Below are 13,486 nucleotides of genomic sequence, written 5' to 3' on the forward strand. Positions count from 1 at the left end.
ATCAGGAAAGACTTCCTGTAGAAGGTGGGATTTCAGTTGGGACTTGAAGGAAGTGAGGGAAGCCAGGAGGAGAGATTAAAAGAAAGAGTATTTTAGGCATGGGGGCAGTCAGTGCAAAGACTCAGAGTCTAGAAACAAGAAGGGTGGTTGGATCAGAGCATGTGGGGGAAGAGAAGAGCGGTAAGAGGTAAAAAGACTGAAAAAGTGGGGGGGGCGGGTTTATGAAGGGCTTTGGATGTTAAACAGAGAATTTTTCTATTTAATCCTGGAAGTAAAGAATATTCAGAATTATAAAAGAACCTGGAGACCATCTAGTCGAAGCTCTTCATTTTATAGAAGGAAGGCTCCCTACCCAGGGCTTTTCCTGCCACCCAGAGCAGAGATAAGGGTCATTTCAATAGTCTGCTTTTTTTTTTTCTTCACACAGCTAGTGTCATGTGTCTGAGGCTGGATTTGAACTCAGGTCCTCCTGAATCCAGGGCCCATGCTTTATCCATTTCGCCACTTAGCTGCTCCCCTCAATGGTCTGCTTTTTAAAGGAACAATGAATTAGTCAAACATGGTGATACACTCTGGTAATACCAGGGAGGCTTATGCTGGAGAACCAACAAAACTCAGGGGCTCTGAAGTAAGTTAAAGTTAATCAGGGACTGCCCTAAATTCATTATCAATATGGCAGCTGCCTACAGAGGAGCAAATTGGCCCAGGTTGGAAGCAGAACAAGTTAAACCTTTCATACCTATCAGCAGTGGACTGAGCCTGTGAGTGGCCACTGACTTTCCAATGAAAGAGAGAGAGGAAGGAAAGGAAGGAAGGAAGGAAGGAAGGAAGGAAGGAAGGAAGGAAGGAAGGAAGGAAGGAAGGAAGGAAGGAAGGAAGGAAGGAAGGAAGGAAGGAAGGAAGGAAGGAAGGAAGGAAGGAAGGAAAGAAAGAATGGGGAAAGGAGGGGAAGGGAATTAGAGAAGTGAGGAGAAAGGAAAGGAAAGGAAAGGAAAGGAAAGGAAAGGAAAGGAAAGGAAAGGAAAGGAAAGGAAAGGAAAGGAAAGGAAAGGAAAGGAAAGGAAAGGAAAGGAAAGGAAAGGAAAGGAAAGGAAAGGAAAGGAAAGGAAAGGAAAGGAAAGGAAAGGAAAGGAAAGGAAAGGAAAGGAAAGGAAAGGAAAGGAAAGGAAAGGAAAGGAAAGGAAAGGAAAGGAAAGGAAATTATGGAATGCATCTGGATTGGGAAATTTGTGAAGGAGCTTGTAACCGGGGTATCTAGCTTTATATAATAAATGTGTTCCTGAAAAGCTACATGTAAGTTAATTCCTATTTTAAGAACCCTAAGAGAGCTTGCTATTTATAGGAATCCTACAGTGAATCCTCTTATATTCAGCAAATAATCACTCCTCAGTTTATCATCTTTGTAAATCTAGATTTTTACATGTGTATATGTATGCTTAAAATAAGTCCATCTCCATTCTCTATTTAGAAATAGGCTCGTAGAATGTCAGAGCTGAGAAGGAACTTAGAACATAGAACATCAAATGTCAGAGCTAGAAAGGGAAAGGGTGACACTTGGAGAAGGGATTAGAATTTTTTCCCCTCTGTTTCAGAGCTCAGAACTAGAAGCAATGGGTGGGAGTTGTAGAGGCCCTGATGGAAGAAAAAATTTCCTAACATTTAGACCCCTCCAAAAGCAGAACTGCCCACCTTGAGGGGCACATAAGCAAGGCTGGATGACCACTTTCTGGGGAGGATGTATAGAGAATTCTTGGTCAGGCAGAAGTTGGACCAGATGAGGTCTATTCTAGCTTTGAGACTATGATTCCCTGAACAAAAAACAATAGAATATACCAAATAACCTTAGAACATAAAAATAACATAGCTTGAAAGGATCCTGGAACATAGAATGTCAGAAGTGCAAAGGCCCTTAGGATATAGAATGTAGAATGTCAGAAGGAAAAGGAATCTCGGAGATCTAACTCACCTCTACAAATTTGTGTTACAACATTATAGGAGTTTTGTTATGGTTCCAGATGACATTTCAGGGATTCAATAAAAGAACTGTATTGAAAGATTGGACTTGAACTTGTAAAATAGCATTCACTCTCTCAAGAGGTGATGGATACAAGAAGCAATGCCCAGAATTCCAAAGGAATTAGCCCAAATATCCTAGTGAGGCATTGAGGTGATGCAGTAGATAGAACAATGAGCCTGGAGTCAGAAAGATCTGAGTTCAAATCCAACTCAGACAGCTATCTGATCTTGGACAAGTCCCTTAACCTGTCTTTGCCTCGGTTTCATCATCTGTAAAAAAGGGATAACAATAGTGCCTACCTCCCAGGGTTCCTGTAAGGATCAAATGAGATCATAATTGTAAAGCACTTAGATAGGTATCTGGCACATAGTAAAGACTACAACAATGATAGTTATTACTATTCTTACTGCCTGAGTGGTAGAGGAAGCCAGTTTGAATTTACTAGCTCTAGGAGGGAACACTGGTTTCATTTTGAATGCGACACATTTTTTCAGTGGTCTGGGATTATGGGGTTTCTGGAATCTCTTGGAGAGTCAGATATTGAAACTGTGGTATTTTATAGACCCATCTCTATATAAACATTCACTATTGCTTAGTGAGCTTACATCTGACTCTATGCAAATAAAAAACAGTGTATCTAAAGAAGACAACCAAATTATGTGCACTAAGAGATCTGGGCATGCGAACACAAGATATTCTAAGAGGCAGCATAGATTAGTGGAGAGAATGATGGAAGGGCAATCACAAGACCTGGATTCTAGTGTGAGCTTTGGCATCAACTCACTGCACAACATAAGAAGACATTTTCCCAACCTATAAAATGAGGAAGCTGGAGGAGATGATTCCTAATGTTCCTTCTAGATATAACACAGTGTGCAAAACAGTAAAAAGAGCTTTGGACTAGGAGTTAGGGGACCTAGGTTCAAGTCTCATTCTACTGATAGTAGCCTTGGGCAACTGTTCCTCAGTTTCCTAATTTGTAAAATGAAAGGGTTGTGCATGTTCTCTAATGCCCCTTCCAACTTTCACATTCTAGTTATTAATCTGGGAATTTATTTCACTTCCTCTGACCCTCACTTTCTTCATCTGTAAAATGGGGACATTAAGACTTTCAATTGTACTTTTAAACAAGTACAATTTGAATTAAACTTCAAACTCACAAAGTTATTATAGGAGTAAAAGCTATAATTCTATGACATGATGGTTTTTAAGGTCATTTCCCATTCTGTAATTTTCTGATTTCTCTTCTAGTATCCCCTAGAAGAGATACTAGGGGACTTGTGCATAGAAGGTGCTAAACACTTGCTGATCCATTGACAGCATTCTCTGCTACTCTGTAAATGCTGGATAGGCCACATGTACAAACTTGAAGCCTGGAGCTATTCAGGGGCAGGAAGGAAAAGAAAACATTTAGATACATTGTGGCAAGTTTTAGCTGGAGCATTGGGAAAATTTGCTGTTAACTTGCAGAGTGAGGCAACAGGGGCCTCGGGAGGCATGAGCAGAGAATTACTGGAAGCTCTCCAGAGCTGGAGCTGGCTGGTGGCTCAGGAGGTCCAAGGTGAAAGAGCCCTTAGAATCATGGGGCGTCAGAAAGGACCATAGAGCTGATCTAGCCCAGTGGTGTCAAACTCGAATATAAATGGAGGCCACTCCTCCATACATAAAGTTCCCAGGGGGGCTGCCTGGCGACTTCATTTTTAAATGTAATATTATCTATGTTTTATTGTATTTCTGTTTATTTTGTTAAATATTTCCCAATTACATCTTAATCTGGTTCTGGACATAACCAAGAGTGTTGTGGGTCCCAGGAGGCCCTACCTTTTAACACCTCTGATTTAAACCAGCCCTCTCATTTTACAGATGAGGAAAGTGAGTCCAATAGAGAGACTTGCTTAAAGTTATATGGCTAGTAAGGAGTAGAGCCAGCATCTAAATTAGGGTCTTCAAGTCCAATACCACCACCATTAGAGGGGGATCCCTGATCGGCCATGAATGTATCTTGGAAGACTGGCTTTGAATGAAACGCACTATATAGCTTTAGGAAGAGTAAAGACAAAGCACATTTAGGTCTTCAAAGATTGCTGGCTCCTTTGAACCAGGCTGGCTCCTTATTGGGGTTCCTAAGCAGCTACTGATTAAGTGCCACCAATTTGCTATTTGACTCTGTAGCCAAGGCACACTCTCTGACCTGCCTGGATCATACAATGTCAGAGCTGGAAGAGTTCTTAAGAGTTTATCTAGTCCAGGAGTTCTTAAGCTGGGGTCTATGAATCTGTATTTTTAAAAATATTTTGAGGATTGTATCTCAAGATAATTGGTTTCTTTTTAAAATCCTATGTATTTAATTTTATACATTAAAAAAGTATTCTGGGTTGGGGCAGCTAGGTGGCACAGTGGATAGAGCACCAACCCTGGAGTCAGGAGTACCTGAGTTCAAATCTGGCCTCAGACACTTAACACTTACTAGCTGTGTGACCCTGGGCAAGTCACTTAACCCCAATTGCCTCACTAAAAAAAAAAAAAAGTATTCTGAGAAGTGAACCACAAAATTCACCAGACTGCCCAAAGGGTCCATTACACCCCCCCCAAATCATAAGAACCCTTGATCTATCCCAATCCACTTATCTTACAAATGAAGAAACTGAGGCCCCAAGATGGGACATGATTTGCTCAATATCAGCCAATAAGCTGAGATTTGAATCCAGTTCCAAACTAAATCCAAATCCCATTCTAAATCTGTATCAGAATCAGGCTACATCAATTTCCTCCTTTATGAACCGAGAGGATTGGGTTAGATGACCTCAACTCAAGTCTTTTTGACTCTAATATGCTCTATCTTATGTTCCAAGGCCCCTTCCAGCTCTCTAACATTTAGTGAATCTATGATAACAAGAGTCACCCACACCCATAGATTATGTAGTCAACTCTCTTTCCCTTTCCTCCCCTTTGGATCTCCCAGTGCCTAAAGGAGACAAGCCCGATTTTGAATTTGGACATGGGGAGATGAAATACAAAGAGTCTTCCAAAAGCCTCATTTGCCCCCTTGGGTGCTACAGCCCTGGACTGGGACCTTTAAATGGAAGGGGTAAGGGAAAAGAAGAGGTGAGCAGGTAACTGTAGCTGTAAGGACCGTAAACCATGGGCTATTCTAGCAAACGACTGTTATGTCTTCCTCCCACCTGCCCTAGTTTGTAACTGGCCTGGGCTTCCTGGTCCCACAAGTATCCACATTTTCACGCCAATGGCACAAACAAGCAACTTCACTAATTCCCCAGGCCCTCCCTCCCCTCCTCCAATACACAGTCAAACTTAAAGTAGCATTAAACTAGGAACCAAGAGACCTGGATTCTAGTGGCTCAGCATTGGTGTCGTGTGGCCTTGGAAATCACTCTTCTCCCGGCCTTAGTTGGGTAAGGAAGGGGGCAGACCCCCTTCCCCCAAAATGACATTGGACTGACTAGATGTTTAATCGATAAAGTTCCTGACAGATCTAATATATGATTCTCTGAAATCCTTTCCAAAAGTTTGTTCGCCACTTTGGGGAACAGCTCTAGCTAAGGATGTCAAAACACAAACCTTCAGCCCCGAGCAAAACTTGCTGCCTTCCCTCCCCCTCCCTCTCTAGACTCTGGCCCTCCTGGTTGAGAGTTTAGCGTCAGCCCTGTGATTCAGCATAGAAAACCAAGCTTCCACTTTTCCCTCTCCTCAGTCTCCCTTTGAGTCGGAGGGGGAAAGGAATCTCGGTCAATCCCCCTTTACCCACACGCTCCTCACTTACCACCCAGTTCTGTGGCTAGAGGAGCAAAGACGGACCCGTCTTGTGATTGGATCACAGGTTAGATAGCTCCGCCTCTTTCCATCCTCCCCACCATTCCACCACCCATCCCCCCATCCTCTCCCTCTCCCTCTCCTCTCCCTCTCCTTCTCCTCTCCCTCTCTCCCTCTCCCTCCCCACCTCCCTCCCTCCCCAAACTAACTCCCCAGAATGAGGAAGCTCTGAGGATGAGGATAAAGGATAAAGTTCCCCTGCAGAGGAGAGGAACTTCTCTCCCAAGAACAATTCCACACAGCCCCGTGGGTCACCCTGGCTCTTGCCATAATTCTGCTGAGTCATTCAAAGTCCAGCCTCTCGCAAGCTGCTCTGTCCTTGAAAACAGCTGCCTCCAACCACTTCCTTGAGACCTATCTCAAAGTCCCCCAAACCCAAAGGTCTTAAAAGGAGGGGGAGGGATGAGGTGAGGGAGGAGACTTTCAAGAAAAAAAAAATTCAAAAAAAGCAAACCACTGCCCCCCCAAGGATCTTTTACTAGACGCAAAAGTTTATTAAAAGTGTTCATTATTGATGCTTCAAACGCAGAAATCCCAAAATATACAGATGCCTCTTTCCTTATAGAAATAGATTATTCTTTATAATAAAAAAACGTAGGAACATCTTTAACAGATTACTCAATCCATGACTGACAGTTACACGTGGTTACATCAGTTGTGTACACAGTCGTTCCCAGCCATGTTTAAAGATTGCATCACTCACTTTCTGTTTGCCTGCCCGCCGCCCCCCTTCTTCTCTCCACTCTATCTGTGTATATACACATATATGTATATATACATATACATAATTTCTGGGTTTTTTAAATAACACTATGCCATAAATTCGCAGAGATCACCGATCTGAACAATTGGTTGACGGGGAAAAAATATATATATATATATAATAATAAAATTACCAACAAGAAAGCCAATTTGCCAACCAGACGATGAAGAAGTTTTGCAAACGTCGCCGGGGGTTGACGGGAAAAGGAATATGTGAAGCCTCTGACAAGGGGGTTGTTTGGGAGACGGAGAGCCAAGGGGGGGCGGGGAAGATTGGGGTAGAGTGGAGGTCGGTGGTGCCACCCCCGCCGGGCCCTCACTCAAATATGAATCTAAAACAACCTTCAGCAGCCCATCTCGAAAACAACCTACCACTTTCCTCCTCTCCCCACACAAACACCCACCAAATCTTCCAGTCTCTGCCCTTTCTCTCCTTTCTGATAGGTCTGTCCCACCCGGGCGCAGAAGCAAACAGCCCTGAGGCTAGCAGTCTCCAGATGTGGTGGTCAGTGGCTGCCAGATACGATCGCCCCAAGTTCCCCCGGCCAAATGTCCTAGAGGGGAGCGGGCCGTATGGGCGAGAGGCCTCCCCGAGGTGGCGGCGGCTGGGGCTCCCAGAGGGCCGCTGGGCTAACAGTGTCCAGAGGAGGCCAGCAAGGGCTCGGGCAGCTGTTTGAACAAGTTCCTAAGCGTGCTCAGCTCTCGGGACAACTGCTCCACCTTCTTTTGCAGTCGCTCGTTCTCCGCAGTCAGCTCCAGCACTTTGTGCTGCGTTTCCAAGTTGCGCATCTTGGCTTTGTCACGGCTCTTACGCACGGCGATGTTGTTGCGCTCCCGGCGGATCTTGTACTCGTCGCTGTGCTTGTCCACGCTCTTCTTGGCCTTGCTTTTGGCAGGCAGCGGGGTCGGGCCTCCCGGGTAGCAGCCTCCGGCCTTGCCCTCCGTCGGGTTCGGGGTACCGGGGGGACTAGAAGAAGACGACGTGGACAGGTTGCCGCTACTGCCGCTCGGCACTGACTGGTAGCCCAGGTAGGAGCGCATGGCATAGGGCGAGCCGGCGGACATGCCCCCGCCCGGCCCCGCCGCCGAGTCCTCTTTTCTTTTGCAAGGCACCGAGTCCGCCCCCGGTTCGAAACCCGGTTCGGCCTTGAGCTCGCCTGCCCCCGGCGGTGGCAGTGGCGGCGGCGGCTGAAGGGGCGTGAAGCAGCCGGGAGGGTGCAAGCCGCCTTTGCTCGAGCCCTGCTGAGCGAGCCGGCCCAGGCTCAGGTAGCTGTAGTCTGGGCCCGGCGGCTTCTTACAGCCGGCGCCGCTGCCTTTGGCGTAGTCGTCCGCGAAGAGGTCAGAAAGGAAATCGTGGTGGTGGGGGGGATGAGGAGGGTGCGCGTGGGGGTGGCCGGAGGAGGCGGGAGCGGAGGAGGCGGAGGCGGCTGAGGAGGCGGGAGGAGCCGGTTCGAAGTTCCCCCCCGCGGCTGGGGGTGGCGGCGGCGGCGGCGGCTGCTGAGGCTGCTGGGCGCCCAGCGGATCCAGGTAGGGGCTGAAGTCTATGGCTCTTTCGTGGTCGCCGATGCTGAGCTCGCTCACAGAACGGCCCCCGGGCCGGGGCGGGTGCAGCTTGAAAGGAGCTAAACAGTCCGCCTCGTAGTAGAAGTTCGCCACTTCCATGGATTTAAAGGCCGGAGGCTGCAAAGGGAGGCATGTTGGGTCCCAGGACACCAGGCGTTGCATGAAAGCAAAGGGGGAGAGAGGAAGGGGAAGGGGGAGGGAGAAAGGGGGGGGGAGGGAGAAGGGAGCAGGCTGGGGCAGGGGGCTTGGCTTGATGATTTTCGCGGCCCCCCTCCGCCCCGGCCGCTGCAATCCTCCGGCACCGAGACGGAGGCTGCTCGCAGGCTTAAGCAGAGCCAGGCGTTCTGGGATCCCCAGGGGCTCTGCTGTCACTGCTGCTGGGGTCCGGGACACCGTGCCGGAGAGGGCTTCTACCGAGCGCAGGACTGCTGCTGCGGCTGCTGTAGCTGCTTTGGCCGCTGCTACCGTGGCTGCTCCGGACCATCTGGTCCCTCCGGGTCCCGTGCGCGGCTGTGACTTGCTAAAGTTTCTCGCTCGCCGGTTATTTATAAAGGCGGCCCTTAGCAACGGCCCATAGCTGCGTCACGGGCTGGCAACCTGCCCCAAGCCGCTGCTTCCCTGCTCCTCCTGCAGCCGCCACCGCCACCAAAAGCTCCCCGCGATCCTAGCGCCACGAACTGGCCCCGCAACCCGAGGAAGGGAACAAAGCCAGAGACGCGCGTTCCAGGGGTCCTGCGGACTACCGGTGGGACGATCGCGTGCTCCCCCGCTCCCACCCCAGCAGAGGGGCTGGGGGAGGTGCGGCCCCGCCCCCTTCTTAAGAACCCACACACACTCATATACATAGACACACACACACACACACGCACACACACACAATACACGCCACCATTCTTCCGTTTCTTAGAGTTAAGCCCCCTGTAGATCTTACCTCCGCCCCCAGCTCTCCCTCCCGAAGGGGGCCTAGGATTCCCGAGACTCCCCTTCCTCCGAGGGTCTTTGCTTGAGACCCTGCTTCCCTTTCCTTCTCCACAGGTTTGCCCTCCCGGCCCTTCCCACCACCACCACCACCACCCGTTCCCCCGCCTGCGAGAGGGTGGGCGAGCAGGAGTTATGGGGCAGAGTTCCGCACCACTGAAGTCAGTTTCCCACCGCCACGATCAGGCCCTGCCTCCGGAGTTTCTCCATCCCACCGGAGGCAGCTCCAGCGCGGTGCGGTGCTTTGTCCCCACCTCCCGCTGCACCTGCAGCCCGGCCGTGTTCCTCTCCCTCAAAGCTGTCAATTCTCTTACATTCTCTCTCTCTCTCTCTCTCTCTCTCTCTCTCTCTCTCTCACACACACACACACACACACACACACACACACACACACACACACACACTCCAGGCCTCACCCCGAGTCCACCGGGAAGCCGAAAACTTGGCAGGACATTCTTGGGGGGTAGATATCCATGAGTTCGAGCCTATGTGCAAGTCTGTGTTCAGCGCACCCCGCTAGAGTGTAAGGGTGCCCTACATACACTGGCTGTTGAAGAGGGTGGTGATCTCCGACCAGGATCGAGCCTCAGGGTTAGCCTTGGGACTGGGGTCTCCTTTGCAAGCAAATGACTGAAGATCCTAATTTGAGTTCTGACCACCACAACTTACAAGTCAAAGAATTTATCAATTGAGAGCTGGAAAGGACATTCTAGGTCATTTAGCTCAGCTTCCTCAATTTACAGAGGAGAAAGGGGCTTGAACTCGGGTCTTCTGGCTCCAAACCCAATGATCTATCCACTCTACCACAGTAACTCCCAGATCCTCAGTTTCTTCAACTGTAAAATGAGAGATCTGTACTCCATGTCCTAAGGTCCCTTCCAGGCCCAAAGTAATAGTATCCCTCCATCTACACATGCTCCTCCTTACACCTTAGGAAAGAGAGACTTGTTAATGAGCTAGGTTAACTCTGAAGGTCTCAGCTTGTCCCAGGTGAGAGAAGAGATCAGAGGCTAGCAAAGAGCAATAGGGAAGAAGCCATGACTCCCCTAAAGGAGAAGACCCACCCATTCTGTTTACCTGCCATTTAATGCTTTCCCTTTTAAATCTGGGGAGTTCAAGAAATCCTTTGACTTACTCTGCCCCTCTCGTTTCCATACCCTGTACAAAACCCCTCTTGAAAATAGAAATGGTACCCATTATCTCCTGGCCCTATACCCATTGAACCCCCACGTGACTGGAAAGAACAGAGCAGCTTTCCTCTCCCTACTCCTCTTCAAACCTGGGACAGGAGTGAAATTCCCCACTGCCTAGAACCTATTCTGGTTCAGTGACTTGGGTACAGGAAAGGAGCAGACAAAGGAGAATCTGACTCACTACTCTGGTTTCTTTCCTCAAACTATTCCTCTACTTGGAAAGAAGGCCTTTTCTGGACCTGACATTCTGGGTAGGTGAGAGGCCTGCTTGGGGGAGGCTGGTCTTCCTTGCTATTTAAGAATATGAAGGTTTCACTACATGACTAATGCAGAAATATGTTTAATGTGATTGTACATATATGTCCTATATCAGATTGCTTTCCATCTTGGGGAGGAGAGAGAGAAGGAAGAGTGGGAGAAAAACTATAAAAACAAATGTTGAAAAATATCCTTACATGTAACTGGAAAATAATAAAACACTTTTATTTAAAAAACAAAAGACTTGTCAAACTGAAAACCACTACTCTGACATAGCAGTGTCATGATTCAGACTAGGGGTTAGCATCTGATGAGACATTCATGTACCATGAAATATGATTAAAATAACAATAGTGAAAAAAAAGAATATGAAGGTATCTTGGGGAGAGGGTGAAGAAGAGGAACAAATGATATAATGATATTGGACTGGAAGTCAAGAGATCTAGGTTCTGGTCTAAACTGTGCCACTAGCACTCACTATGACTGAACAAGTCACTTCTCTCTGAACCTCAGTTTTCTTATCTACGAAATGGGATTGTGGGGACGCTTGTAAGTTTTTTCCGGTTCTAACATCATAGATTCTATAGTTCCTTCTAGCTTTTATGTTCTAAGAGTCCTTCCAGATAACATTCTGTGGTTCTGCAGCTGATTTCCTGCCTCATTCATATAACTATAACTTCATGATACCCCTGGCATTGTTGAAGTTTTGGACAGCTCCCTCCATCAGCCCAGGACCAACCTGTCCAATGTGTCTTCTGCCCTGTTCTTAAAACCCTCCCACAAACCCTGCCCCCCATGCACCTGAGACATTCACATGCATACATTCATACAGGCTTGTTTGTTGGTGACCCCTGACCCAACACCCCCAGGCCCTCACCCCTGCAAGGAGTTGCTCAAGCCCTGGTTTATCTTCTCCTTCAGTGATCTTTGCCCTGTAAGTGCTGGTGGAAAAATGACATCTCAGGAGCCTGGGGACAGATCAACTGGATGAGCCTGAATATTTTTCAGGGCCTCTCCACAGCCTTGAGAAAAGTTGGGAGGCCAGAGGGCAGAACCATCCCTGAAGTTCCATAAATGGAACAATTGCACCTGACCCAGGCAAGAGGCTGAAGCTTAAAAAAAAAAAAAAAAAGAAAAACAAAAACCCTGAAACTGTTATTCAAAAAAGTGTCATATGGTGGAGAGAACTATAGATTCGGCATCAGAAACTAGCTGTATGACACTGGCCAAGTCATTGGTGTGATCATCTGTAGTGTGGGAAAACACACCGACAAGCTAGACAGTTTTAAAAGTAAATATGTAGAATTTATGATATGCTTTTTTTAAAAAGCTAGTGGTATGAAATAGTGATACGTGGTTTCATGTAGAATCTTTTTTGGTGTTCTTTGTTTAGAAAGGTTCTTTTTTTAGTGTTTAAATTCAGAATAAACAGCTTTAACTGAAAAATGGGATAACTGTTTTGTTTCATTTAATTATGAAGATCAAATGCAAATAAAAAATAAAAATAAAAATATCTATGCAAATATATATAAAGTCTATATTAGTGCCAGTGTTGTTGCTGTTGTCATTATTATTATTATTGCTATTTTACCCTGGGACCAGTCACCAGTCAACACACTTCTCAGAATGTATATTACCCCTTTGTGACATAATACAATCATAGTGGATCTTAGACTATTGATTATCAGAAGTGGAAAAGAACATTAGGACAGGCTATCAAAGTTAAAAGAGAGCTTAGAACATAGAATGTCAGGACTGGAAGAGAAAACTTAGTCCAATCCCTTCGTTCTACTTTTTTTTTTAATTTTTAAGTTCTTTATTCTAAACTTCATAACTATTAACAAAAACATTGAAATAAAATGTTAAGGAACTGTAGACAAAACAATTTCATTCGACATTTATTAAATGCCTACTAGGTGGTAGATTCTATACAAGGTACTGAGAATGAAAAGACAAATTAAGCCGCAGGTAGATGACCCCTGACTCGAACTCACATAGTTTTGAGGGTCAGATGAGATAATGTACATGAAAGTATTTTGTAAATTACAAAGTCCAAGTTGTTTACACTGATTTTTTTAAATATGCATATTAATTTAATAAAATGAAAAGTGTCCCAATTTCTTCCATGTTCTCTTTTGAGCTCTTTTTATTCTATGTCGGGGTTTTTTTTTTTAATTTGCTTGCCATAATATTTTTACATAGTGGTCATTATATATTTCTTTTGATTCTGTTCCCTTCACTTTGCATCATTTTATGTCTTCCCATATTCCTTCACCTTCCTGATAATTATCATTTCATGGTACAATTACATTTCATTTCATTACATTCATATCCTGCAATTTGTTCATACATTCCCCAATTATTTGACACATACTAATCCCCCAATCTAAAAGAGAAGGAAACTATGACCCAGAAAAGAGAAATGACTTGCCCATGGTCACACATTGTCCTGAAACTGAAATCCATGTTCCCTGACTCCAAGTTCAAGGCTCTTACTATCTCACTTTTTCCTTTCACTCTCCCTTCAAGGTTGCCCTTGATAATAACAAACATTGATTTGGAAACTACTATGCCCTGAGAATCGAAGGGTTGAGCTGCATGAAGATAACAAGGATTCAAACAGCTTGTAAGCTATTCAGGGAATTGCCCCTGGTCCTCCAAGGGAGGGTCTTTAGGGAAGCTACTCAACTCAGATTACTTTGATGCTAGAGGGAACCCAGGATTGGTGACCACTGAATCTTTACCCTCCATTCAGGTCTTTGACCTTTTCCCTTCCATGGGAGACTGGAGGAAGGCAGGTCAAGTTGTAAGACAGCATCTTATAGTGATAGGAGCACTGGGCTGTGTGACCTTGGGCAAATCACTTCCCCTCTAGGCAGCACAC

The 13,486-nt window shown here is 46.3% G+C and overlaps 1 protein-coding gene across 1 annotated transcript; it reads right to left on the reverse strand.

Moving 5' to 3' along the window:
* Positions 1-6,317: 6,317 nt before the first annotated feature.
* On the reverse strand, positions 6,318-9,001 carry CEBPB (CCAAT enhancer binding protein beta). Its single transcript, XM_043983139.1, has one exon. The coding sequence runs from the start codon at positions 8,333-8,335 to the stop codon at positions 7,241-7,243; it is 1,095 nt and encodes a 364-aa protein (XP_043839074.1). The 5' UTR covers positions 8,336-9,001; the 3' UTR covers positions 6,318-7,240.
* Positions 9,002-13,486: the final 4,485 nt, after the last annotated feature.

Source organism: Dromiciops gliroides, chromosome 2 (genome assembly GCF_019393635.1).
Source record: "Dromiciops gliroides isolate mDroGli1 chromosome 2, mDroGli1.pri, whole genome shotgun sequence".
In the NCBI taxonomy this organism is placed as follows: domain Eukaryota; kingdom Metazoa; phylum Chordata; class Mammalia; order Microbiotheria; family Microbiotheriidae; genus Dromiciops; species Dromiciops gliroides.